General features: G+C 44.8%; 1 protein-coding gene across 4 annotated transcripts in view; it reads left to right on the top strand.

Annotated features, from left to right (window-relative positions):
- The window catches only part of GALNTL6 (polypeptide N-acetylgalactosaminyltransferase like 6), a 453,529-nt gene that overhangs the window by 205,914 nt on the left and 222,317 nt on the right, over nucleotides 1–25,298 (top strand). For all 4 annotated transcript variants that reach the window (XM_063335688.1, XM_063335686.1, XM_063335687.1 and 1 more), the window contains one exon: nucleotides 5,929–6,095. In XM_063335688.1, the coding sequence (XP_063191758.1) occupies nucleotides 5,929–6,095 (167 nt within the window). The remainder of the gene's footprint in view (nucleotides 1–5,928; nucleotides 6,096–25,298) is intronic.

Here is a 25,298-nt window from a genome sequence, read left to right as displayed (position 1 = left end):
CTGAGGGTTTGTACAAGGGAAACGCGTAGCGCCCCTCACACGTTCTCCTCTTCTCCACTGGCTTTGTTCCGAGCACTAATGGGGTAACCTCGGTGAGAGAACACTTACCCGCAGGGTGACACTGTCGTGGCTATCTCCCGAGGGATTTCTACCAAGATGTTTGTGTATCACTTGCAGACTTAACTCAGAAATTATTCTGAGATTTAAAGAGTTTATTAAATAATAACTTGCAGAAATCTATTAACATTTATGCTAAGAATTTGCCATTCCTGTAACCTTAGCTACTGAGCCTGTTACTCAGCATTGTTCCACAAATAAGCGTGCTGCGCTTCAATATGTGATGTTTAAATGCAAGAAAAGGCACATCTTTAGGAAAGCGTCTGTAGTACTTTATTAAGGTCAACTGTAGTATTAATCACAGAATCTTCATGGCTGGAAAGGACCCTTAAGATCATCGAGGGCAACCAAACAGCCTACAGTCTCTGCCACTGGAGCATGCCCTGAAGTGCCACATCTGGACGTTCCTTAAACACCTCTAGGGATGGTGACTCAACCCCCTCCCTGGGCAGGCTGTCCCAGTGCCTGACCACTCTTTCAGTAAAGTAATTCCTCCTAATGTCTAACCTAAACCTCCCCTGCCGCAGCTTCAGACCATTTCCTCTGGTCCTGTCATTATTCCCCTGGGAGAAGAGGCCAACAAGGTTAATTCTATTAAGGTTAAGCAGAAAATACTTATGCTCAGTAGGAGTGATTATATTTTTTTATTATTATTTTTTAGGTTCAATTGTCATATTCCTCTCCCCCTTGAACTGTAGTCCTGCCGTGAGTCCTATTTACGTATGGTTGTTTCTTCACCCCTCCCAACTTGTTGATTCAGGAATCTAAACGCTGCGCATCTGAAATAAATGCCCTTGCTTTCCAAGGTCTTAAAATAATCTCTTTTGATGGCAGCCCCTTTTCATTTTGAAAACTACAGCCAAAGACTATTTATTATTTGACTGAACCCTGTCTGAAAAGTTCTGCATTTTTAAGGGTCTAGAACAAGTACATGGTTTAAAAATACAAAAATTTGAACTGAGCACTTTCTTTAAATTTAAGAAAAAGTCCACCTAAAGAACACAACGGGCTCCTTACCTCCAGCAATTGAACTTACAGGCACCTGTACCTCAAGTACAGCTTGAGAGTTTCTGAGCAAAAGGAATGACTGACTGAACGCTACCTCAGACATTAAGAATTCCACTGGGCTATTTGGTTATCTGAGGAAACACAAGTACGGAGGTAAGGATGAAAGTGAGGAAAAAACGTAATGAAAACAGTGGAATATCTGTCAAATAGTGTGCTTTTAGCATCCTTAAATATTTATCCCCTTATCAGTATGGGCACGGTGGTGAGTACGCGTGCGCAGCCAGGGCTGGCTCCTGAGAAGGCTTTCATGGGAATTACTGTGATCAAAGCTGAAGCGAAAAATCAGTTTGGTGCAGTCATTCCGGGTAGAGCGGTTTAGTTCTCTGCCCTCAATCCCGTACGGGAAAACTATCAAACTTCCTGGCGGGTTTTTCATCTGAGGTGTGTGCGCTTACACTAACGTACGCCTCGTTCAAAGGAGCCATTGGACACCGTACACGGAGCCCAGTTATCCGAGTCAAATGAGCAGTCTCCGTCTTCGTTTGCCACTCAAATTAATCTTGTTACTGCAAAACTCTCATGAGTTATTTTAAAAGTTAATCCAGATGAAAATACCACTAGGGCAAAAACCAGTCCTGATGGAAACAAACTAAAAATAGCAAATAATAACCCTAGTATTAAAAATTATTTTGAAAGACCTAGTAGTTGCATGCTTTTTGCAATTCCCCACTGGCTTTTCGTTGTTTTTCTTTTTTAATTCCTTAATCAGAATATGATGTGATACTAAAGCTCTACAGTAATTAATTTGCCTTTATCGGTTGCACTATGACTTGATAATGAAAAGGATAGCGTAAAGTAATGTTAATTGGCATCCACTGTGTTACAGTCTCCTCTGTATTGAGGTAGATCTTGGAGCAAACCCCTACCGCGCCGAAACTGTTCGGACTGCCCCTCTGTCGTAAAGCTGCTAGCCTCTTCTGAATATTCATTGTTCCATTTATTTCCAGGTCTCTTTCTCCAGCACTTCTCCTTTCCACGGTAAAGCTTGCTTTATTTTTTATTTGAATAAATTTTGTTAAGATTGCATTCTTCAGGAAATATGAAAGCCTCTTGGATTATAATTTCTCATTTCTGTAGAGAATCCAGAATCTCACTTTTGACACACTCATTCCCCAGCGTAGTTAAGCTATTAACCAGATCAATTTTAGGGCACAGACCGATTGAAGTAAGGGTCTGTATTTTGCTTAGGAATGCTTAACACTGTTATCATGTTGGGATTGTTTTGCTGAGAGCAAAAAAGCATGTAGGCTTGGAAGTATGACTTCATGGTGGCTGAAAAATGAAATAGTTATTTATTAAGAGGTATGTTATGGCCTTGGAACCAGCATAAATAATAAAGCAAGGCTGGTTTGAAGCTATGATCAAGCTTTATGTCAGCTCCTCTCCAGATGCACTCAGCGGAATTTTTGATAATGAACTAGTGTTGAAAGAACACTTCTAGAAATCTTCGATGCTGATGCAAAATTGTTGAGTTAATGGTAAAAGTATCTTTCCAGTACCTTATCTGATAACTTCGCTGATGCTTCCTGGCTTTAAACATCACTCTCATCAGTAAAATACAGATGAATTGAAATATTAGGTAACATAGATCTATGTATGTCAAGCTTTATGGATTTATATCAGTTACTGTTGCATATAAAAACTGTTACCTTTTCTGCCTAGTACATGAGTCATACATCTACCTGGTTTATCCTGTGTTGTAGGCACCATTAATAAATTTAAATGTAATAGTTTATGACTATGGACTTCGGTCTGACCTGGCGATGTGGTAACTAGGTCTTTGTTGAAGGCAGAAAGACCTGGTGGCTATTTCGGAGATAAGCAATGGCTTAAAGAAGCGGTGTCTGTGCTTCCAAGTAGCATCTCGCAGGCAGCCAGGGCGTGTGGCGTCACTTCTGAGATGCAGGATACAGAGAACCGCGCTGACGGAGTCTGGACAAACGCTGCACACGTATATGGCTCTTCTCTTGGTAGATCCAGTGTCTCAGCGGTGATGTCTGACTGCATCTTCGCTGCAGCTCAGGGCCTTTCCGAGTGTTACAGCTATCCATCAGGCCTGCCCCGCAGCCCGTCACAGCACCGAGCCACTGCGCGCTGCCGTGGGTACCGCTGAATACAGCTTCAGATGGAATGGTTTCTGTGTTACGCCTCGTAAAACATCGTGACGCTCTGTTACAGTTAGAGTCTCGTGTCGGAGAGCAAGGGGCTGAAAACGAGCAGAATTGAATGTGATGAAGAAAGGCAAGTCAGCCGCTGCTATGAAACCTAACGGACGGTCTTAACTATAGAGGGGGATGACGTTTAAGGTTCCGTTTCTATGAATTTGAGAATATGACCAGCTTTTTTGAGAAAAGTAGGAAAAGGGCCTTTTGGTGGTTCCTGGCGCTCTCTAGAAATCAGTTCACGTGTGGCCGGGTACCTTTGCAATGACTCAAAGTAACAGTAAACACAACCGAGGACCAAAGGTCAAAACGTAAGCTGGCTTCCTCTTCTGTCTGCTAGGCATGGCTCTCTTCTAGGGCTGGTAGGGCCATCCGTTCTGTAGGAAGAATGAAATAGTTTAAAACTAAGTCCATTGATGTTGTTTCTGTTTCTCATCGCTTAGAATATGCAATTAAGCTGAAATAATTGATGAGAATATGAAATATGAAATATTGAAATGGATATGAAATGACCTTCCCCCTCTGTATACACTTAAGGTTAAATTATTGACCATGCAAATACACAAATTTCAGTAGAACCCCTTACAAAAGGCATACTCTTATACAGGAGGGGTGACATTTAAAAAGAAACAACGTTCTAATGTATTTGGGTCTTTTGGGTGTTATCTTTTTGCCCCCTTATCCTTCAGAAATTGTAGTCTGACACGGGGGGTTCTCTGGCTTGGTTTTGCCTGGTGTTTTTGTTTTAAAATCATACTGGGCCTTAAAAATGCTAAAGAAGAATCGTGCTTTCAGGAATAGCGTAAGAATTACCTGGCTGTATAACAGTTGCGTTTGTTCTAGTCCGGGAAGCATCGCTGTTGGCGCACAGCTGGCAGCAGCGGGTGGTGGGTTTGGGAGCTGGCTTTCTTCATGTGCCAGCTGAAGCAGCTACGGACTAGTACTGGGCCTCCTTTGTTGTACTTCTTCTACAGAGAAGAAAAAATTTTTACTTAATGCTGTTGCTGCAGTGGATATTTTTTTTTTTCTTCTTCCCAAAACGTTAGAATACTTACTTAGCCTTTTCTGTCACTGGGTAGTGAGCAGTGTTTTCCCCGAACTTCCCACCCTTGCAGAGCAGCTCTCCTTTTTCCAGAGTGCCCACGTGTTCTACCAGCGAGCTGCTTGTTAGAAAGTTTCCAAAAGTATTATTTTTGCAAATCGCTTGTCATCAAATTCATTGTTGCCATGTTTTGGGAAAAAAATGTCTTAATTACAAATTTAAATCTTATTTTTTAGGAAAGCATCCAAAAACTTGATTGTTTGTTCACAAGTACATAACAGTTTGTATTTTGCAAACACAACTGTATGAGCTATGGGTTTTCAGTATTTCTGTGGAAGATTTCTTCAATGTGGTCGCTGTACAAGAAACGGGTAAATATTGATTTCTAAGTGAGGCTTATAAAGTGGAAATGCAAACTAAGCTGCAAATGTATGTAAATCAACGTTATAACCTACAGCAGTACCTGATACGCACAGTCACTCCTTCTGGAAGACAGCAAAGATGTCTCTGCGGTTTTAATGCCCGGGAGTGGCAGGTCGAAGCTTTTTTCCTTTTCTTGTTGTTGTTGTTGCTTTTGTTTGTTTATCGCAGAGCTGTTGTGATTCTGCTTGCAGGGATGCCGTTACCAGGGTGGGACTCTCCTGGGCAGTGCGGAGTCACGCGGCTCCTTTGTCCCCGCAGCCGAGTGACACGCCAACAGCGGGAGTGTGCCCCTTCCCCACCTTCTCAGTAAAACGTGGAAGATGAGATCCTGTCGGTTCCAGTAACATAAACATTATTCATGAAATGTTCTCGGCTATTAGGGGAAGCTGAATTGCAAGGCCGTTATTTCTTTTTAAAGAATGGGGTTTTGCTCAAACGCGTGAAGTCAAGAGTGAAACGGGAAGGTCGAGCACTGACACTGCATGGGTGCTGCTCACGGTGCAGGGCTTTCCTTTCAAAAATGAAAGGTAGTTTATATTTTCTTGCTTGTATCACTCTGCATCTTCAGCGTTGTGTGGTGGTTTATCTCTAATAGCAGCAATTATTTTGGCTGCCTGGATGTGAAGTCGGAGTTGTACTTGGGGATGTCCGTGGCTTGCGTACGGTGAGCACGCGTCAGCCAGGAGAGTGGGGAATTGTTTTCTGGACTTCGGTCTGCTTTTACGAAGTTTGTCTGCTATGCACAAAAAAGGATCACTTCAGACTTTCTTTTGCTTCATATTATGTTTCAGAATTCTTTCTGATAAGAGGATTTGTCTTCTGGAAATAATGTTGTTGAAGACCTGTCCGCTGTCATTTTGCAGGAAAAAGCTTCCAGTGAAGGACGAGAGCCTAATTCCAGTCAGCGTACTTAAGTTTTGTCGTTGTTCGGATTTATTGTACGTTGTAAGCGATATAAATATTTTAAATGAACTAGGTTCACGTGAAAGTACTGGTTGATTACACTGTTGGATTTCACGCCAGAAACCCTGATGGTTGAATGGCCCAAATGGACGGCAGCACTTGCCAACCCAGACGTTTCAGTCCGCTTATACGGTTATTTTCTTCTCTCCCCAGCTGTAAGCACAAGGTGTACTTGGAAAAGCTACCAAACACTAGCATAATTATCCCGTTCCATAACGAAGGCTGGACTTCGCTCTTGCGGACAATACACAGTATTATCAACCGCACGCCAGACAGCCTGATCGCGGAGATCATTCTCGTGGATGACTTCAGCGACAGAGGTGAGGCCCGGCCGGGTTCGCTCGCGCTGGAGACGTGTGTCGCGGTGTGGTCCCTACGGAGCCAGGGGCAGCGGAACGCGAGGGGGGAACCTGCTGGCCCACAAGTGCTCTGTGACTCTTAGCTGGGATAAACCTCTGCAAGTGGCTTTTGGTTTACTTTGCGTGAATACTGAAACTCCTGTCAAAGGGAGGAGACCGGGAACTGTTCATTGGCCTCTATTAATATGGTATTTGGAATATATCATTCCTGAAATTCTGCAGTTTTAGTGTTTCAGCATCTCTTCCTTTGGCTTCGCTTTTACTCAGAAATCCTGTGAACTTTGACCATTCTGGATGCAACTCATTAGATTTTAACCGTGGAATTTTATTCGAGTTAGACGACTTCATGTAGTGGTACAAAGCAGCGGTACGGAGAAATGAGACTCTCTTGAAGGGGTGGTGAAAAACTGCTTTAGAATAGTTCAAGGTTTACGTCATGTATGTATAGTGGGACTGAGCAAACTGCAATCGCTTAATGATCTCTGCCATCGTCACTTCTCACATTGCATTCAAGAAGTAAATGCTCTGAAGTTCCTTAAAATGAAATTTAATGATTTCTTAGGAAAAATTCATCCCTAACAATGATATGGAACTGGGAAATAGTTTTTTTTTTTCTTCCAAATTTCTGTATGTCTCCTAGGGCTTCAAGAATGAAGAGCTCTGAGGCTTTTGGCATTTGGGGGGTTTTTTGGTTGTTTTTGGTGAAACATGAGTTCCTGGTGCGTGCGTGAGCCTGGTTCTGAGCAGGCTGATGGGCAGGGAGCGAGGATTGTGCTCTTTGCTGCTGTTTCGGGTAAAACCTTTGTCTCGGCTGGGGACTCACAGGAGCCCGTTTCTGACCCGCTCTCGTGAGAAGCGCCTGGGTGAAGGGGAGGAATGTTAGTAGAGCTGCAGTGGAATCACTTTTGGAAGGTTTTTAACTTGACGTTTCAGGGTTTAGAGAGATTAATGCTGCACACATCCGTCTTACCCTCTCATATCTGCTGCTTTAGCTGCAATATGTCCTTTGATGAACTACCTCTCCATTTGTAATGCAATTTAAGTGAAATTGTAAAGCGAGTACAGTTCTGGCTATTCTGTGTTTATAAAATCTAGATCCTGGATGGAAGGTTTCAAAACAAGCAGTGTAAAGGAGCACAGCAATTTTCCTGCAGGCTAACAATTTCCTAGGACTAAACAACTTACGGGGAAGTCTCCAAGTCGGTTTTATGAGGTGTCTGACAAGTAAAAATGCTTCTTATACTGAGAGCAGCTACTGAGGCTATGCCTGATCAATACGGGGATGCTGTAGCACTTCTTGTAGTGAAGATCGTACTGACTATTGCTGATATACTCTTAAGCTTTTTAAAACATTAACACGTTTATCTACTTCTCAGTTATTAGAGAAAGAATTAATGCCAGTAAACAAGGAATGTTGTAACTCCTGTTGCTCTCTTTTGCCTGCCCTAACTTAGGTTCTGCTGCTGGCCAAAAGTATTTGGGTTTATGTATTAACTGTAGCATTGATTTCTATACACTACAGAAATCTCCCAAATCTTCTTAGTTTCCAGTTGTATAAACACATCTAACTCTTCAGTGGAACAGTTTTCAGCTGGAAGAAATTGTTCACGTAGCATGGAAATGCTTAACGTAAGCGACTGGTTTGAAAATCTGAGAGAAACCTATTAAGAAGACTTGTATGGAGCTGGGCCTGGAACTTCTGTTCCATTAGGAAGATCTACTTACCTGGCTTTTGTTGTTATTAAAATGAAGATTAGTGATGTGGTTTTGAATGGCTGCCGGTTCTGAACTGGCGCATGTTGGGTAGCAATACCTGGTGCTGCGTGTTTTGAGAAGAGGCGTCTCTGCTCCGAATTCAGTAACGGTGAATTTCAACTCGGGTGAATCACTTTGGCACGTGTGAAGCAGGTTTAATTCTCGTATTTGTGATCCTCCAAACTGTACTGGACTGGGGCTGCATCGTGTTTTCTTGTGCCCTTTTTTCTTTTTCATGAAATGGCCACACGTAATACACTGGGTTATTTTCTGTTGAAAAACCGCTGACTGATATCCGTCCCCCTCCCCTCCCAGTTCTTAAAACAATCTTTTGAAAATGAATGGATAGACGCCTTGTTTATTGTTATTAGTCCTTCACTCCTTAGTTGATTTTTCCTAAACTGATGAGAGGAATAAAGCGACGTGAAAGACACTGAAGACAGATTAGGTGAAAAAGTAACGCTAAGCGTGTTGAGTTGTTGTCAGGCTGATCGAACGGTGGCCGGCACAGCCGACTGCAGTGTCGGGATTAGTGGTAAATCTGTGTCCCTTTTCTCGGCCTGTAACTTCTTCGTGAAGCTTCCTAGGTCAAAAAGCTGACAAATGGCTATTTCTTCTGAAATCAGTTATATGCTATTTAAGTGATATTATGTGCACTATACTTGTTCCACAACTTTGTACTGTAAAGAGAGAGTCTTCTGCCAGGTACCTAAACACCATTTGTAGGTAGTTGAAAGGGACGATGGGGTATTTCAGTAGCACTGTTATTTTAAAAGTACTGATTAAATGGCGAATGTTTTTCTCTAGGGTGTTCTACTCATCAAAGTTCGCCTCTTTACAAGAGTCTCAGAAGTTGTTAGGAAAAGCCAGTCCCTGTTAGAAATAGAGGAGAGGAGAAAAACTAGAAACTTGAAAGGGGTGTAAAAGATGGATGAAAATGCTGGAGCTTTTTGTTTTCTTAGCTAACGCGAATATAAATACTGAAATGCACATAAAGAGCTTTTGATAACAGATGATGAGAGTGGTTTAGCGCAGAGCCGGGTACCCAGCAGTTTGCTGCTTTGTCTGCAAAACTGCTTGTGTGCCTTCCCTTTACTCATCTGCACTCCTCCAGCTTTTGAGATCAAACCCCAAAACTTCAGATAGTTCATGCATAATATTCACAATAAATTATGACATTTAGATGTTATAAAAGTGAAAGGACAGCTGCACCCTTTTAAATATCAATGTAATGCAGACTAGAGGCTTGGTATTAAGAAGAGGGAGTAAGCAAATGTTACGAAATTTGGAAGTGCAATATTTGGTCATGGACAAATTTAATATAAAAATAAAATACAAAAAACCTACATGATAGAAAAAATGATCTGTGACAATCAGAAGGAAATGTAGATTTAAATATGTGTACCCAAAGTTGCAAAATGTCTTTGTTCACTTCGTTTTTAGGGAGTTCGTATACTTAAAAATGATGAAGGACTGTGAGAGAGACGATGAATCGAATTGGCGGAATTATTTCCAACTCTTTGTTTCAACAAAAGCAATGTGTGTTTATATGGTTTACATCTGGGTACACACAGATGGCCAAATGGTGGTGCAGTGGTAAGAAGAACAGGAGCTGCATCTGGAGTTCAGGGGAAAGAAAGAGCTCTGCAGCGAGACGCTGTGACTGAACAAGCCCTGCGAAGAGGCACCAGCGTTAGCCTTCCCCTTGGCTGCCCTTGGGAAGCTGTTGATGGGGGAAGTGGCTATGCTGTGCGTGGCCAGTTCTTCACTGGAAGCTTCCATGGAATTCTTAGAACTCGGTTCTAGCTCCAAGTAAGGTAGCTTTTCAACAAAAGCTTAATGGTGTATGTCCCTTTGCGTACCAAGGTATGTGGAGGAGTCCTGACTTTGTGGTGGGTTTGGGGTTGTGAATTATTCCAGCGCATGGCTGATGCGAGCCCCGTACCGCAGAGCCGCTGGAGAGCAAAGGCCCGTCAGGTCAGGAGGTGGCCCCTGGGGCGGTGAAGGACCACTTCCAGGTGGAGGGACCGGCACTGTGTGCGGTGGCTCTGCAGTGGCTCCTATGTCCCTCTGGCACCCTGAGCCCGCTGCCCGGGGAAACCAGCCCTGGGCAAAGTGGCTTTCTTTTCCGAGGGCGTTTTGAAAATGGGGGTGGGTGGGTGGGTTTATTTTTGGTGTTTTGGGGGCTGGGGTGTTTGTGTTTGCTCTGAAGTTCCAGGCTGTTGGCAGACAGATCGCTGCAAACACGGCAAGAAGCAGAATGTGGGCAACGGCTTTGGGGGAAAGGAGAGAAAGGCAAAAGGCAGGAGGTCTGCACTGGTTCGGCTGTGGAACAGCTCGCACTTACAAAGGCGTACTTAAGATTCTAATTAATGTTTTAAAACTTTGGGGGAACATAGACTTGCATAATTAATTAGTTAAACAATGCATGTAGGTTGCCAACACATGATCGGTTTGTACACAAACCTTTATTCCGTTTGTGTTTTAATGACTTTATTAGCATGGTCGGGCCTGTGAACTGGTACTGACACAGCGTGTGCCCGCGTGTGTCAAACTGACCCGCCGAGCGTTTCCGCTTCACCCCACGGCGCTCTAACAGCTACAGCACCGATTGTGAGGAAAAAATAAACAATGCACGACCAACAATGAGTTTATGAGCAGCAACAATTATCTGGCAGGTTTTTAGTTTGCAAAAAAATCCATCAGACTTGCCAAGGGGAAAAAAAAAATAATTGGAAATCTCATCAGCCAGCTGCTTCTTGCCGGACAGAGCTAGTTTCTGTCACTGGCAGTGAGCTGGCGTTTTGGTGGAAAATGCCAAACTGGGCACTTTTCCTTCATGTTGATGAGCCAGCCCCTTCTCCTTTTGGCTTCTCTTATCTTCTCCTGTCTCCGTCCCCTCGCTTGGCTCTTCCCTGCGCCGCTGCTCGTTGGAGTGCCGCGGTCCCAGCTCGGGTGGCGGTGTGCCGTGCCAGGCTCTGCACAGCCCAGACCGGTCACCCGCGAGCAGCGGGGAGCGCGCGGGGCTGCACTGGGCTGGTTCTGTGCGAACGCGGAGGAAGATCTGATCTATGGCCCGGTTACCCTGGCAGCCTGCCATTTTGGCCTTATAGTTGTTGATTTTATTTTTTTTTTAAAAAAAAACTGTAGTTCTGTAAATTATATTAGTGCTATTATATAATACCGGCAGGGTAAGGGAGTTTGTGCCAAAAGCAAAGAGCTCTTGGAGCAGCAGATTGCAGCGCTTCCCACTCAAGAAATACATGCTATTTGTTGCATGAAGATGAAATTCCCTGTATTTTGCTTGCAGACAGCTCGTTTATGTAACGTGCCACTTGTGATTTCAATTTATGAATGCTTGGCTTCAGATCATGGCGGGATGTAACTTTTCTGATGAAATGAAAGTGAAGGCTATATTGTATGAGTGACTGTCTTGTCATGGGAGACCTCAGCTACAGACAGCAATTCTCTGATATGGTGAAAGCTCATTTCTCCAAAAATTGCCATTGTCAAAACATACAACACTTAAAGAAAATTGGAAGAGGATGTTGTAATACTGTGAAAGTCAACCTCTGCCAAAGAAAATGCTTCTAAAGCTGTCTCTCTCCTTAAGTTTAGGAGCCTGTTTTTCAAGATGGTGTTTAATTGCTCCATGACTTTTCTTTTAAGATGAGCTCTTTAAAGTTACACGAGTGATTTGTTTTTCTTAAATATTATTTCTCCGCATTTTTATACCAGAGACTGTACTTTTGTACTGAGATGTCTGCCCATCCCTGAAAACTGACCACCCTTCTCTTCCACAAAGCGTGTGCCCGTGGAGATGGGGGCACCAACCGGAGCGTGTCCAACCAGGACCACGCTTGAACGCCTCCGAAGGGGCTCTTCCGGAGCCATGGAGCACAAGGAATGGGGATTATCAACTGGGAATGGGAAGGTGCTGGGGTTGCCTCCTGGTGCTCGCTGTGGCCCAAGGGGCTACGGCCAGGAAATCATTCTGTGACGTGCCTTTCCTTTGAGTCGAACGCGTAGAACTAAAAGGCGTTTGGTAGGAAAAGTGGGAACCTGGACAAGACATGTCGGAAGCGGGAGAGGAGCCCTGGCTGCCATCGGGGGCATGTGTGGAGAGGCAGCGGTGGCGGATGGAGGGCTGAGGACCGTGGCTGCTCTTGATGGCAAGTTAACAGCGGCCTGACTGCGTACGGCTTCTCAGAAAGCTGAGGAACAAACTTTTATAAATACAGAAACATAATTCTATGCAAGTAATTTTATGGCAATGTTTTGTGACAAATCACTGGATTTGTATTTGATGGTGAGGGGTTTTGCTTTGGTCCTCCTGCTGTTGTTTCCATGCTGTGATGGTGTGGGATATTGGGAATTGTTTGTGTGATTAGAATATCCTTCTGCGACAGAAAGGAAACAAAAACCGTGGGAGGAAAAAGGCAGAAGCAGGAGCATCTCTAAACACGGGGCGTTCCAAGAGCCCAACTGCTGCCGTGTGAGGTTAATGAGCTGGGGCGAATGCCGTGCTCATGAGACCGGACGGCTGCTGGAAGTGCCACTGGCTTGGCGCTCGCTCGGGGATGACGTTATACAGCATAAATATCTGCCACGGGAGAGCTGTGCGGATGTGACTCTGCTGCCTGCATAAGATCTCCCGTGGCTGGAAGCTTATCCAGTAGGAAAAGCTTCGGAAATGCCCTGCTGTACAGCAGGATAGACGGTATCAAGTGTTGGGAGTTAAAAAGGAACGGGATAAGGGTGCACAGAAATCTCTTGCCTTGACTGAGTACTCAACTGAAATAATTCAGTTGAAAAAATAAGGCTAATTCTGTTTTAGCTTTACAGATGAAAACAGTTTGTTAGTGCTGTAGTATGCGTCCGTCAGTATTGACACCAGCGCGCTCAAGTCAGGCTGACTTCAATATCCAGCGCTCCCCTGGAGAGCACGAGTCATCCGGAGCAGAGCACGGAGATCTGCTCCGTGTCGAAACAGCTGAGAATGAAAATGAAACTAAGCCATGAAGACTGACTTTGGAGCACGCTGACTCCAGTAGAAGGCACGAGGAGCTGCATTATCTCTTTCATCACTATATTTTGTGTACCACGTTGGCGAGAGCGTTCAGAGCCAGCCAGTGTTATACCAGCGCCAAAATCCAAGGGGGGTGTTAGAACTTTCTGAAGCAAACTCCTGGGTATTGGTAATAAAAAGAAATGTCAGGTCGGAAAATGAGTGTTAATAGAAGTCCTTGGATAAGGCTTGGTACTTGACTCAGTGCTGAAATATTTGAAATGGTCGTTTTTGGTTTTGTTATGCTTGGGTTTTTTTGGTGGTGGTTTTTTTTTTTTTTACTAAGAACAAACTGGCAGTGTCTGAAACTGTAACGAAAATGGCAATTAAACAAGCGTATGCTTTTGCAAATAGAATTTTATTATTCCTCCCCTGCTCCTTTCTAGGTTTACCCAAAATACAGCTCTGCCAGAGCAGTTCCTGGTGGAAAGCGTTGTGATATCGGTAGGGAGGGGCTCGCTGCGGTAGGTTTGCAATCCCAGAAAGTGCTTGGCAGGTTCTTGCCGTCTTTTAAAGTAGCCGGAGCCCGGGGATCCCGGAAGGGACCGTCAGGGAGAGGTCTGGTCAGTGGTGTGAGCTGCCCTGCTGTGAAGGATGGGATGGAAGCGCTCTGTGTCCACCATCCTTGTCTCCTTGAAGTACCTGCCCTTGGGGGAGATCACGGGCAGGAGGAGGGGGCTGAGAACAAGAGGCGCCATCGGTTAGCCCGGCCCGGTTTGTGCCTCTCAATCTGGGAGGGATTAAGGAGCTGTTGGCACTAAGGCTCCTCGGTCACCCTGCCAGTTACAGCGTCTTCTCGCAGTAGACACGGTACCTAAAAAGAGGACTTGTAAGTGAATCGGTGTTTGGGATGACTTTCAGATGACACAGATGCTGACACCCAAGGTGCCTAAAGCTGTAAATGTGAGAGTGCCAACACGGCAACCTCAAAACCCTTGTCAAGCGAAGTGTGCTGTCATTAACTGTGGTGTCGGCAGGACTAGAGCCAACACGCAGACGCCACGTGGAAGAAGGGCGGTGTGAACGCCCACACCTACGAGGTCTGTAGCTGAGTCGTCACCCCCGGCACACACAGCCTCACCGGCTGGGCAGCTACTGCTGCAGGCCAGCAGCTACCCAAAGGTGAAGACAGATGCTTTCTACCCCCTACAGAGTTTGTGGTGGATTTTCCCCCTGCTTAACATAAAATCCTGGGACCCAGAGTGCTCCCAGCAGCTCCAGCTGCGCTGTTCGTATCGCTGGCAGGGTAAGCAAACCTTTACGGGAACAGAGTTTAATGCAGCAGAACTTCGAAGTGATGTTGACCTTAACGTTAGCGTGTTAGTGCTTTGTGTGCACTACACCACAAAAAGTATGAGACTGACCCTCATGTTAGGGTTAAAAGTTAAGTCTTGTTATCCAAAGTTGATTAAACAATACATCACTGTATTTAAAAGGAGATTTTTTTTTTAAAAAAAGAGAAAAATGAAAGGCCAAATAGAAAATAAAACAAATTAAATTTCAAGATGTCCATACTGACTAGAGATCTGACTAAACACAGGATTTACATTTTTATATTTGGGGTATTAAGCTATAAAATGCCTTACTAATTTCCTCTGTAATCCCCTCATACAGATGTTATTTGACTTTTTTTAAACTTGGACTTGCTTCTGGTCAAAATAAAGTACTGTCAGTGTAACAAGTACAATTGGAAAGATATCCAAGCGTGGGCTGGAATAAACTGATGTGAATCAGTGACGCTGTTTTCTGTTCCTCACTGTCTGTTCACAATTTTGATTATTTAGTATTATGACTTCAGGGGCCTTCAGTCTGGAATTAGAGAGTACAGGCTTTTGCCTTCAGCTCCTTGCTGTACCCTGCAATAGCAGTGCTGTTCCCGAAGGATTCGGACAGGGCAGAATGTCTTTGCCAAGGAAAAGAGAGGGTCGGGGAGGCTGAGGAGAGTTCAGCTCTGAGTAATGGCCATCTTGAAGGCGTCTGCAGCCCTCCTCCCAACGCCGTTCGCTTGCTGGACTGAAAGAGTATTGTCACGTTGTGAGAAAGGGAGAGGTGGGAAGAACTTCAAGTAATTGCAGTTGGGCACGTGGCTGCTGTGGGGAGAGTTGGGAGTACCCCCCGTCCCACGGCTGCCTGCCCACGGGTAACTCGTGCACCTCGGCTGTGAAAATGAAACCAGCCGTGCAACACGGAAACAAATCTTTACTTTGTGCATAGTTCCCCGAGTTGGGTAAATAGATAAGCAGTTCCACTTCTGAGCACTTGTGGAGTTGGGAATACGATGGCTGTATCTCCACAACTCCGTGCCCACGGCCCTCCCTGGCTCTCCCACCCCGCCGTGCTGCTGGCCCGCGTCCCGCTGGGGACAGTGCGGGGCCGGGAGCTTCTGAGAGACAGCCAAGGTGGCGGCAGTGGAGTGGGCACCCTGCGCTTGGTGGATGGTGTCCTCTGCGTCTCGACTTCTGAAAGCCTTTACGCCATACTCGCACGGAGCGTCGGTCACAAGAATATCTGAAGTAGATTCTGAAACAAATCAGTATATGCACTCTGAGTAATCTTGAAATAGAATAAACATGTTTATTCATGTAGTAAATTAATTACATTCTAGTTTTGTGTTCTTTTTTTTGTGTCTTCTACTATGCATCTCAGCTTTGATTTACATTTCTTTAAGGTTAAATTGAATTATTGCTGTAATTAAATTATCTTAGAATTCTTGATGTGGAACACTCAAATTTGATCTCATAAATAGGAAAGAAAATTTCTAAACCTGAGTAAACATTGGTTTCTACCTTGGCTTTTCTCTCAAACATCAGCTGTTTACTTTCCACTCGAAAAAGCATTATTATATTGCAGTGATATGTTACACAACTTGACAAGAGAGTTGAACAATTAGCCCATGGTTACCTTCTTCAGCTATCGTAATTAATGAACTATGGAGAAGATGTACATTAGTTGCTGAAAAATGGGAAAAGACGTAGTCCTTACACACTTCCCTACATTCCTTCCTCCCTTTCAGTGTTATAAGTTTCAAGAAAATTCTTCTTTTTTAATTTTTTTTTTTCAAATGTCAATGTTGATGCTGTGCATTAGGTGATCTAGGGAATCTCGTCAGCACTTAGCCGTTCTCAGCGAGTACTCCAGAAGCATTACTGCCACAAGCTCAGTGGGGGGTGCGGTGGAGGTGTTCGTTAACTCTTACACCTCTGGGTGCTCTGGCTCCCGACTGAAGGGTTTGGCGTGGAAGCCTGTCGTCAGGTGCTGCTCTTACGTGTGCAGGGCTTCAGCCCGGTCCCAAACTTTACTATCAGAGGCACACGCGTCTGTTGCCTCGGACCTCTCGCGCACGGTCCCCCTGAACCGGCGGCGGTTTCGGTTCTGGGTGGCTGTTACCGGGTGTCGGGAGCCCGAGCTCTCCCGTAGCGCTGCCTCTCGTCAGCTCGCCAGCCGCCTCTTGCCCTCCTGTCGACGGGAAGGGTTCTTGCCAGACGTGAGTTGTCTCCTATTTAGAAGCTTTCTTTCAGTTTAAAACTGGAATTTATTCATGATCTCTTTCATACCCGACTGTTGTTTAGATGTTCTCTTTACTTTAAATAACTCATTACCTTCTCCTTGTGCACAGAAAGGGCGAGCGGCTTTCTCTTTTCAAAGTTAAATGCAGTTTAATAAGGCGTGACAAGCTTTCGAATGAACATCCTGGTAGTCTTTCTGACGATGGTAGTTTGTTACAGTCAGGGCTGTCTTAATTGCAACGTTCGAGTTCACCTAAGTAGACTTTCAAAATGTATTTCCCTTTTTCTGAACGCAGACTTTCAAGTAGGCTTATGCTCACCGTGCAAAACGGAGGCACGCTTGGAAGAGCTGGCAGCAGCCGTGTGCGTGCCGTGAGTTAGGCTTTATGGGTCTAAAGAAGATAACTTGAGAAGAGCTTTGACGTTATTTTACCATGTTACAGATGTTCAGTGGTTTGGTTTGTCCTCCTCCCCACCCCGTTTGCAAACCGTGCATAGGCCTGAGATCTTCCAGCGTTATTCCGAATGTATTGCCAGCATTGTAAATGAGCTGTTCGTTCCCTCTTCGTTCGCTGGCTCCAAACTTGCCGTAGAGGTGAGAAATGGCGGTGGGTGGTATAAGGAAACGCGAGATAACCAAAGCAGGGGATTGTCGTCGTCACGTGTACGAGCATTTTAAGCGCCGGGGTGCGGTAGTGACACGCTGTGTTGGGCTGCCAAGGCACCCCGACTGCACAGGAGCTCTAATAATTTCTCGGGGAGGTGGCTGGGAGAATGGCGATTTGGTTGCTAATTATACGCATTTTTTCCCAAACTAAATGCTGCTCTTTTCTAGCCTGCTTCTTATATGTAGGATTCCTAGCGAGTGTTTAATTTTCAAATCTTAACAGGACCTACAGAAAGAAAGAATCCTGTAATGAGTTTAGCAATTGAAAGCCTTCGAGGCTTTATACGTGAGGAACAAAGGTTGGTCCTGTCCTATTAATCTGGTAACCCTGACAAAATCAGAAATGTTTTAAGAGCTCTAATAGCTGTTCTGACCTTGCTTCAGACACAGAGTAAAACAGAAAGTAATTTCACTTTCCATTAAAGCTCTGGTATATTCTATTTCTGTCAAAACAAACAAATAAAAAAAGCCTAGAGAATATTTTCCGTGAGTATTAAGAGCTGCGATTCATTTGTATTCATTTAATCTCGATGCTCTTCTGTTGAGATAACACAATACGTAATTTGACAGCATTTGTTTCTGATGATTCTTTCCTGGCTAATGGCAAGCAGTTCCACCATCATCTGTATTTATTGAATTTATTTATCCTGCATAAATGAAGGCCCTGTTGCCAAAAGCATCTCTCTTGTTTAGTGTTGTGTGTGTTTATGCAGATTTTTATTTTGTGCAGTCAGAAATCAGAAGTGTACTTACGCGTGTTTGCTCATCGCTCCGTGCGTCTCGGGTGCCTCACAGGAGGCGTTAATGACGTATGGAATTGTCTAGTTACAAATCGTCTTGTGCGAAAATACAATTATAACTTTGATTAGCTTGAAAAGGAATATTTTGTTGCCCTCAGAAATCACTATCCAGACATTTCCATCAACTTTGGGGGCTTTTCTGTATGTGCTGTTTTCCCAAATTGAGCTCCTGCATCTTTCGGGCAGATGGGCAATTTTATGAAGCTTATAAATGGCTGAACGCTTTAATGGATCTGTCACGCACAGTTTGTTCTTTAAACGTTGCTGATTTGCGAACAACACTTTAATAACTTGTATCTAGCAATTATAAAGGATTTATTTTAATAGGACTGGGTCAGATCGGGCTTTCCAAATTAGAAGAAGTCCCACGCACAGCGGAAGATTTTGGTGAAGAAGGGAGTGCCAGAAGCAAGATGGTCTGGTACGTGCCACGGGCTTTGGAGCATTGCCCTCCGCCTGCCCAAGCTACAGAGAGAAAATATTGTAGAAAATCGTGTCGTTTTTATAGTATTATTCTTCTTTTTATTTTTTTCCCTTTTATCCTGCTGTATGCTTTTGCGTTGTTCGAGTACAGGCGTTGCGTTGTCAGCGTCGCAGGGCTGCTGCGTAATTCCACCGAGACACAGAGCTCTCAGAGGCGAACAAATCTCTCGGTTGGATTTATGGTCAGTGGCTTGGCGGCCTTTTGTTCGCCTGCTGCGGGAACCCCTGGATCTGCCCTCCCCACCCACAAACTCAAGAAATAAGCATGAGGACAGGCGCTTCAAACGGTACGGAAAATCCCAGCCCTTTGGAACAGGTGGTTGTGGGGGGGTTTGGGTGACGGAGAGAACACTCACTGTTACACCCGTAAAACGTATGGCAAATCCCTGCGTGGCGTCGGAGGACGCAGAGCTCCAGTCCCCGCTGGTCTGGGCTTTGGGAACTGGAGGCAGCGTTGCTGTTCTCGGAGGGCTGGGGGCTTGTTGCTCCATCAGGATACCTTTCTGCAGTGTTTTCTAGCTCTGAAAAAAATAATCAGAGGGAACGCACAATACTAATTTGCAGGCAAAATGTTGATTCTTTACAAGGCAGCAGTAACTTTGAACAGGCAGGAACCTCTCTCCAAATCTGGGGAGGTGTCTGAGGGCTCTTTCCCCCCCATTTGAAGGGCAGCGCACCCCAGTTAGGAAACAGTTGACATCCTTTGTAAATGTGCAGTTTGTGCACAGCTATCAAAATAGCAGACTTGTTGCTTTAGATTTGGCAGCATATATGTGAGTGTGCTGTCTTACTCCATTTCTGCCTCTCTTAATTGCCGAAGAGACACAAATTCATTGTCTTTAGGTGTTTGGAGGTGTGGAAGCCCTTTGAAAGGAGCCCTCCTACCCCTCAGGGGTTTTTCTGCTCTCCTCTGGCTGTACCGACTGGAGTGGTTGCCTGCTCAGCCCGGGATTTTGTTGTAAGAAGTGTAGGATTTGATTGCTGGTGCTTTCCTTTAAGGGTTTCTAAATGTTCTGATCAACTAATTAATTATCATTGTCTGTAGGGAATGTGACCTGTACAGCGGCTGGAGGAGAAGGGGGTGTCACAAGAGCAGGGAACCTCTCTGGGTGTTGCATCTATCCAGTAATCTTAAACGCCCAAATACCATTGAAGTCTTCTTTCTGATAAAAGTGACATTATCTACGTCTTCCATTTTAAAAAGCCACATAACACATCATCCTCCAGATTGGACATAAGCATTGATGGAGAAGGCGAGTTAATAAGACATAAGATTTCCCACTTGCACTGGTGTGTACGTACAATCCTAGAATTGCCCGGGTTGGAAGGGACCTTTCAGATCATTGAGTCCAACCATCAGCCCAACCCTGCCCAAACCCCCACTACCCCGTGTCCCTCAGCACCACGTCTGCCCGGCTGTGAAACACCTCCAGGGATGGCGACTCCACCACTGCCCTGGGCAGCCTCTTCCAATGCTTGACAGCCCTTTCCATGAAGAAATTGTTCCCAATATCCATCCTAAACCTCCCCTGGTGCAACTTGGGGCCGTTTCCCCTTGTCCCATGGCCTGTTCCTTGGGAGAAGAGCCCGACCCCCCCTGGCTACCCCCTCCTTTCAGGGAGCTGCAGAGAGCGAGAAGGTCTCCCCTCAGCCTCCTCTTCTCCAGGCTGAACCCCCCCAGCTCCCTCAGCCGCTCCTCACCAGACTTGTGCTCCAGACCACTCACCAGCTCCGTTGCCCTTCTCTGGACACGCTCCAGCCCCTCAGTGTCTGTCTTGTGGTGAGGGGCCCAAAACTGGGCACAGCCCTCGAGGTGGGGCCTCACCAGTGCCCATTCCAGGGGTCGGTCACTGCCCCGGTCCTGCTGGCCACGCGTGTAGTAGTTGGTTCTGCTGCAGCTCCGCAGAGCGGGTGAGAGCGACGTTCCTTTCCTTTCGCAGCGATTTCTGCAGTTGTGGTACGGTATCTTTAGGCAAAAAGGAAAGATGCTCCTGTTTAAGGCAACTTCATAAATATTCTAACTTCGTAAAGTTTCTTTTTAAAAATACATAATGCAATTCTAACAGAAAGTGATGGTGCTTCACACCATGCTTCAAGTAGAAAGGATTTAGATGAGAATTGAAAACAATTTCTCAAGGGTCTTAGTCCCAGAGTCTGTTCCATAAAGTAGTCCCAGGTGTGTAGAAGAACGCGAGAGGATGTGCCAAGGAATGGCGTGGCGCTGAAGTGGGGCTGCGTCGGCGCTGCGCAGTAGCTCAGGACAGACGGTGCTCTCGTCCTGCTCGAGTGGTTCACCAGGCAGCGTTTAACTGAGGAGAGCAGCGGTAGGTTTTGCTAATAAATGGAAGAATGAAAATAATCCAAACTTATACTTGAGTCTAAGACTATCGCTGTCCTGGAATGCATTTGAAAAGACTAACTGAAGTGCTTGCTTCCGATGCGCAAACCTTCTGTTTTTCTGTTGGCAGTTTGATCTTAATTATAGGAAACAGATTTTGTGCTACAAACTGTAATAACACATGAGAACGGCATCGAAGTGTGCTACAGGACGAAATGTGTGCATCTGGGCAGTGTTATTAACAGAACCTTGACCACCCTCTTTGCCGCACCCCCCGGTTTTCCCTGGGAGTGAGTGCCAGTCTGGCCGCCAGCGGTGAGTGTTGGGCACCGCACCTGAAACCAACCCGATGGTGCCTCGTAGGCGCCAGCCCTTCGGTTTTGCTGGTGCGTGCTGTGGGACAGCGAGGCACACCTCGAGGGCCGCTGATGAGGGTTACTTTTGAACTGAGTGATTTACTTCTGTAGAGGCTTGTAGGTGTTGCCGGCTGAGGTAACTTAACTGGATTTAGAACTTCAACAAGAACCGTGAGCTAATTTCTTCCCCGTGCTCGTGTCCCCGGCTTTTTTATTTGGTGTTGAGCTGGGGGGGGTTTTGGTTGTGTGGTTTGACTTTTGTGTTGTGGTTTGGTTTTTTTGTCTGTTTCAACTTTGTTTCCTTCCTAGAATGGGAAACTTATGCTGCATCTGCCAGCATTTTATATGTTCTAAAACATTTTATATGTCCAAACATTTTATATGTTCTAAAATGATTATGAATGCCAGTAAAATAACTATGGTTATAAAAAATGCAGTGAATTAACTGGGAGCCCTTCAAAGAGGTGTGAAAGTCTGTAAGCTGCATGCAAATATCAAACTAACTGTTCTGGTCCGTTGGGTCACGGTGTCGGGTCTCCCCGTTTAACCCAGTCAGTTGCGTTCCCTGCGCTGTTCTGGTTCCTGTGTGTCCTCTTTGGGCACTTCCAGAACTTCCATAAAGTCCAGCAGAAGGGACAGGCTTGTCCTAGTATGAAACATGTTGACTCACACACCATTTCATCACAGATATTTTTTTATCTCTTGTGGGATGTCTAATTAAGCTTACACATACTGGGTTGAATTTTAGCAACCTGATTTAAGTCAGGAATCAACCCATCGTGCCCAAGAACTATCGCCAGGAAAAATAATCCAACCTGAAAAAACCCCAAAAACCAAAGCACCCCCAGGACCGTATGCTGCATTATGAAACTTCTGGAAAAACGTGGCATAGCCGTTTTGTTTGCAGCCTGTTTTGCAGTCAGCTTTCCGTCGGGCAGGGGGTGCTTTATTTCAGCTGCCCGTGGCTGGGCCCACAGGACAGTCGCTTCCGTTCCAGCAGCCGCTCCCATGGGAGAGCCGTGACCAATGTGGGGAAAGAATTTTTAACTCTAAGGTGCTATTTTTTTAAGTGCCAACCTAACCTCTCTTGCTATTGTAAGTGGCACTGCAGGTGCACACGTGGTTTTTGTAACGCGTCCTCACGGGGTGTTTCTGTTCGGCCCCGTCGGCGCGTGTGCCTTCTCCTCGTGAGCAGGTGAATGGGGCTGCGGCGGCAGAGCCCCGCGGACACGGTCACATCCCGTGCACGGACAGGGAGCGCTGGGGAACAGAAACTGTCTCTGCTGGCTCTCTTCACTCCCCTCCTTCAGGCCCTGCTCTTTTTCATCACAGGAGATGGATTTTCTTGTTTCTTTGAGATTTTTCTCCGAAGAAGAGTGTCCCTAAAGCTGAAAACCCTTTGTAGCTGTGGAATGGGCTGCAAAACCCCAGGGAACCGGAACGATTCCAGGTTTCCATAGCTGAGGTGAAAGAATAGGGATGGGGGTGAAGCCATTCTTGGAAAAATATGTGTGGGAGGGGACCTTGAGCAGTACGATCCGCAGGGAGCTGAGGGACGAGAATGAGAATCTGTTTTGCAGGAATTGCAGGGGGGGCGATCATGGCAAAAAGGGGAGACTGGTAGGAAAAACTCAAGTCAGACCAGAAACATGGTTGTCGCGCAATTATTTTATGCTTTGAGATGCGTTTGCCTTTCTAGTTTTACTGTTCTCCATAATGTTGTGTTTCAAGATGAATCAGCAGTCTTTCTCTTAATTTCTCAGAGTATTCATCAGGTATCAATCAGACATCTAAAATCCAGTGCCCAGTAAAAGCAAAAGCAGGTTTTCTGGTGATATTTCTGTACAAACGCAATCTATAGCTGCCATTCCTCCCGTCTGCTCCAGACAGCCGCACGGAGCTTTGGGATGGTGCGGTTACGCTAGTGTTTCTGCCTAGCACGTGGTGTATAAATCTTGTCGGTACAATGTCTCTCAAACATATTTGTGAGTGTAGATGGAATTGTTTATATTTACATCTAATACTTAAATAATCTAGTAAATTTAGTATACCCAATCAGCGGCATATTTCAAAAAAACCAAGTCCAGAACTATGAGCAATTTTTGTTGTTCGACAGTAGCACGCTCAGTTATTTAATTGACTGTTTTATTCAAAGCCCTGTTATGAAAAGTCTTGTATAATGCTTTCTAAACCATTCAAAGGGTGTCTTGCTGTAAAAAGATCCTTATTGAATGTTCAAATACAACTTTGTGGATCGCTGCCAAATATATATATATTATTTTAACTCTGTTGCTTTTAGAAGTATTACACAGGAAAACCAGTAATATTAGATTTATGGAAATTGTTCTTGAATTCAATTACTCTTTTATTGGTTTGTCAATGTATAAAATAAGAAAGATGTCTAGTACGTATGTTTTTTGAAAGCATAAGTTGTTCTAAAATTACCCAAATGAGCACAGGACTTCTATGGCATGCCAGCTCTCTCCTTTAAAGGAGTTACAGAACCGCGCTGTGGGCAGAGGGGCAGTAAGGCTTTTATGAGCAACACACTTGCTCTTACCCGGCTTCCTAAGAAACATTACTGAAAAGTGCTGGAATGGGCGTTTTGTGTTTTCTTTCATATTTAAATAGAACTCAGTCGCTCCGGCCCGAGGTCAGCCTCTCTGACCAGAGCCGTGTCCCGGGAAAGGCTGGCTGGTGCTGCACCCGGAATGGCCGACGCCGTGGGAAATGGATTAACGGGACTGACAATAATCGCCTCCAAATCTGACTTTCCTTCCTTGAGTCAGACTGAGAGAGTGCAGGGGCTGATTAAAATACTTAGATTAAGCCACGAGAAATCAAAGAGATGCAAAAAGGCTCGTTTCTGGGTCTCTGGGGAAGCAGCTCTGGGATGACAGAAAACGCCGTTCTTCCCTGTGTTTCTGCGTGGCTTTAGGGGACTAGTAGTTGTCACGCAGAACTGAAGCAGAGTGATTGATGTGTTAAGGTAAAAAGTCAGTGATGTAATCTTCGTCCCAGAAGGCATGTTGTGCCTTGGTATATCGCCTGTTCTACAAGGAAAGGCTTAGGGTAGATTGATTATGCATGAGGAAGGGTAAGCTAGGAGAATTAGCCGAGAGAGTATAGTATTCTTCTAGATGGTTTCCTTTTAAAATTGAACCAAAAAAAATCTATGCAAGTGATGATAATGAAAAGCAAATAACCTTAGGGTGAAACAAGCGAGAAATTGATTGTGTGGAAACAAGAATTAAGCTGTCTTTGCATTCATTGCAACAGGAACGTGTTTCCAACTATGTGTGGATCCATCTAACGTTTGGCCCTTCTGTGGCGGGCAACTTTTTAGGGCACACTACTGGATACGATGGCATCTGGAGGGTAGAGCTTGGAAAAGCATTCAGGTGGTATTGCTGTTTTTGTGTTGTGTGTCTTCCTAATGAAAATGAGCATTTTGATTCTAACTTGCTAATTCATGTGAGTTATATGGTGTGGATACACAATGTTGTGTAGTGCGGCATCACGGGTTTTGTGCTCTGTTCTTTGAGTCCGTGGCACTGGGCGCCTGTCTGCCAAGAGTTACTGGGGGAGGCACAAAGCCACAAAAACAAAACCCCCAAAATGTAAAACTTTGTATTTAAAGAAAAAATTAAGGAGCAAGACATCTTCCTGATTCTTGTGTTGATTACATTATTTCTTCCCGTTTAAGTCAGTAGGACTTCTGTTATATAAATCTGTCTAATTTTATGCCGAAAGCTGGTGAGTGATGGGCGCGTTCGGTAACTTGTACTTCTCTGATCAGTACAGCTAAGCACTGTCACGTCTGCTGGTTTAGGAAAGATAAGAATTGGAGTATGGATGGAAACTTCATACTGAAGAGCTGAGCAAAAATTAAAGTGCAAGACTAAATATAATTAATTTCTGGGAAACATTTAGAATTTCTCTTGGACTTTTCAAGTTATCCCTTTTCTGTTGAGCAATCTCATGTAAGAAACTTATTTTTGATCAGAGCATGCCCTAGAGGAAAAGAGGATTCTTACTTTTTTTTACCTTAATCCTATTTTCAGCTTTTTACATTTGTCTTTAAGATCTGTCTTGAATTTCTCTTCTTGATCTTGGAGGTCTGTGAGCGTGTTTAACTCTGAAGTCTTTCTTGCCTGCCTGGTACTTTGGTATCGTGCAGTAGGTTTGCTT

The sequence above is a fragment of the Chroicocephalus ridibundus genome, chromosome 5, assembly GCF_963924245.1.
Source record: "Chroicocephalus ridibundus chromosome 5, bChrRid1.1, whole genome shotgun sequence".
Classification (NCBI taxonomy): Eukaryota; Metazoa; Chordata; class Aves; order Charadriiformes; family Laridae; genus Chroicocephalus; species Chroicocephalus ridibundus.
Note: the sequence above shows the minus strand (reverse complement) of the source record. Positions and strands in the feature narration are given on the sequence as shown.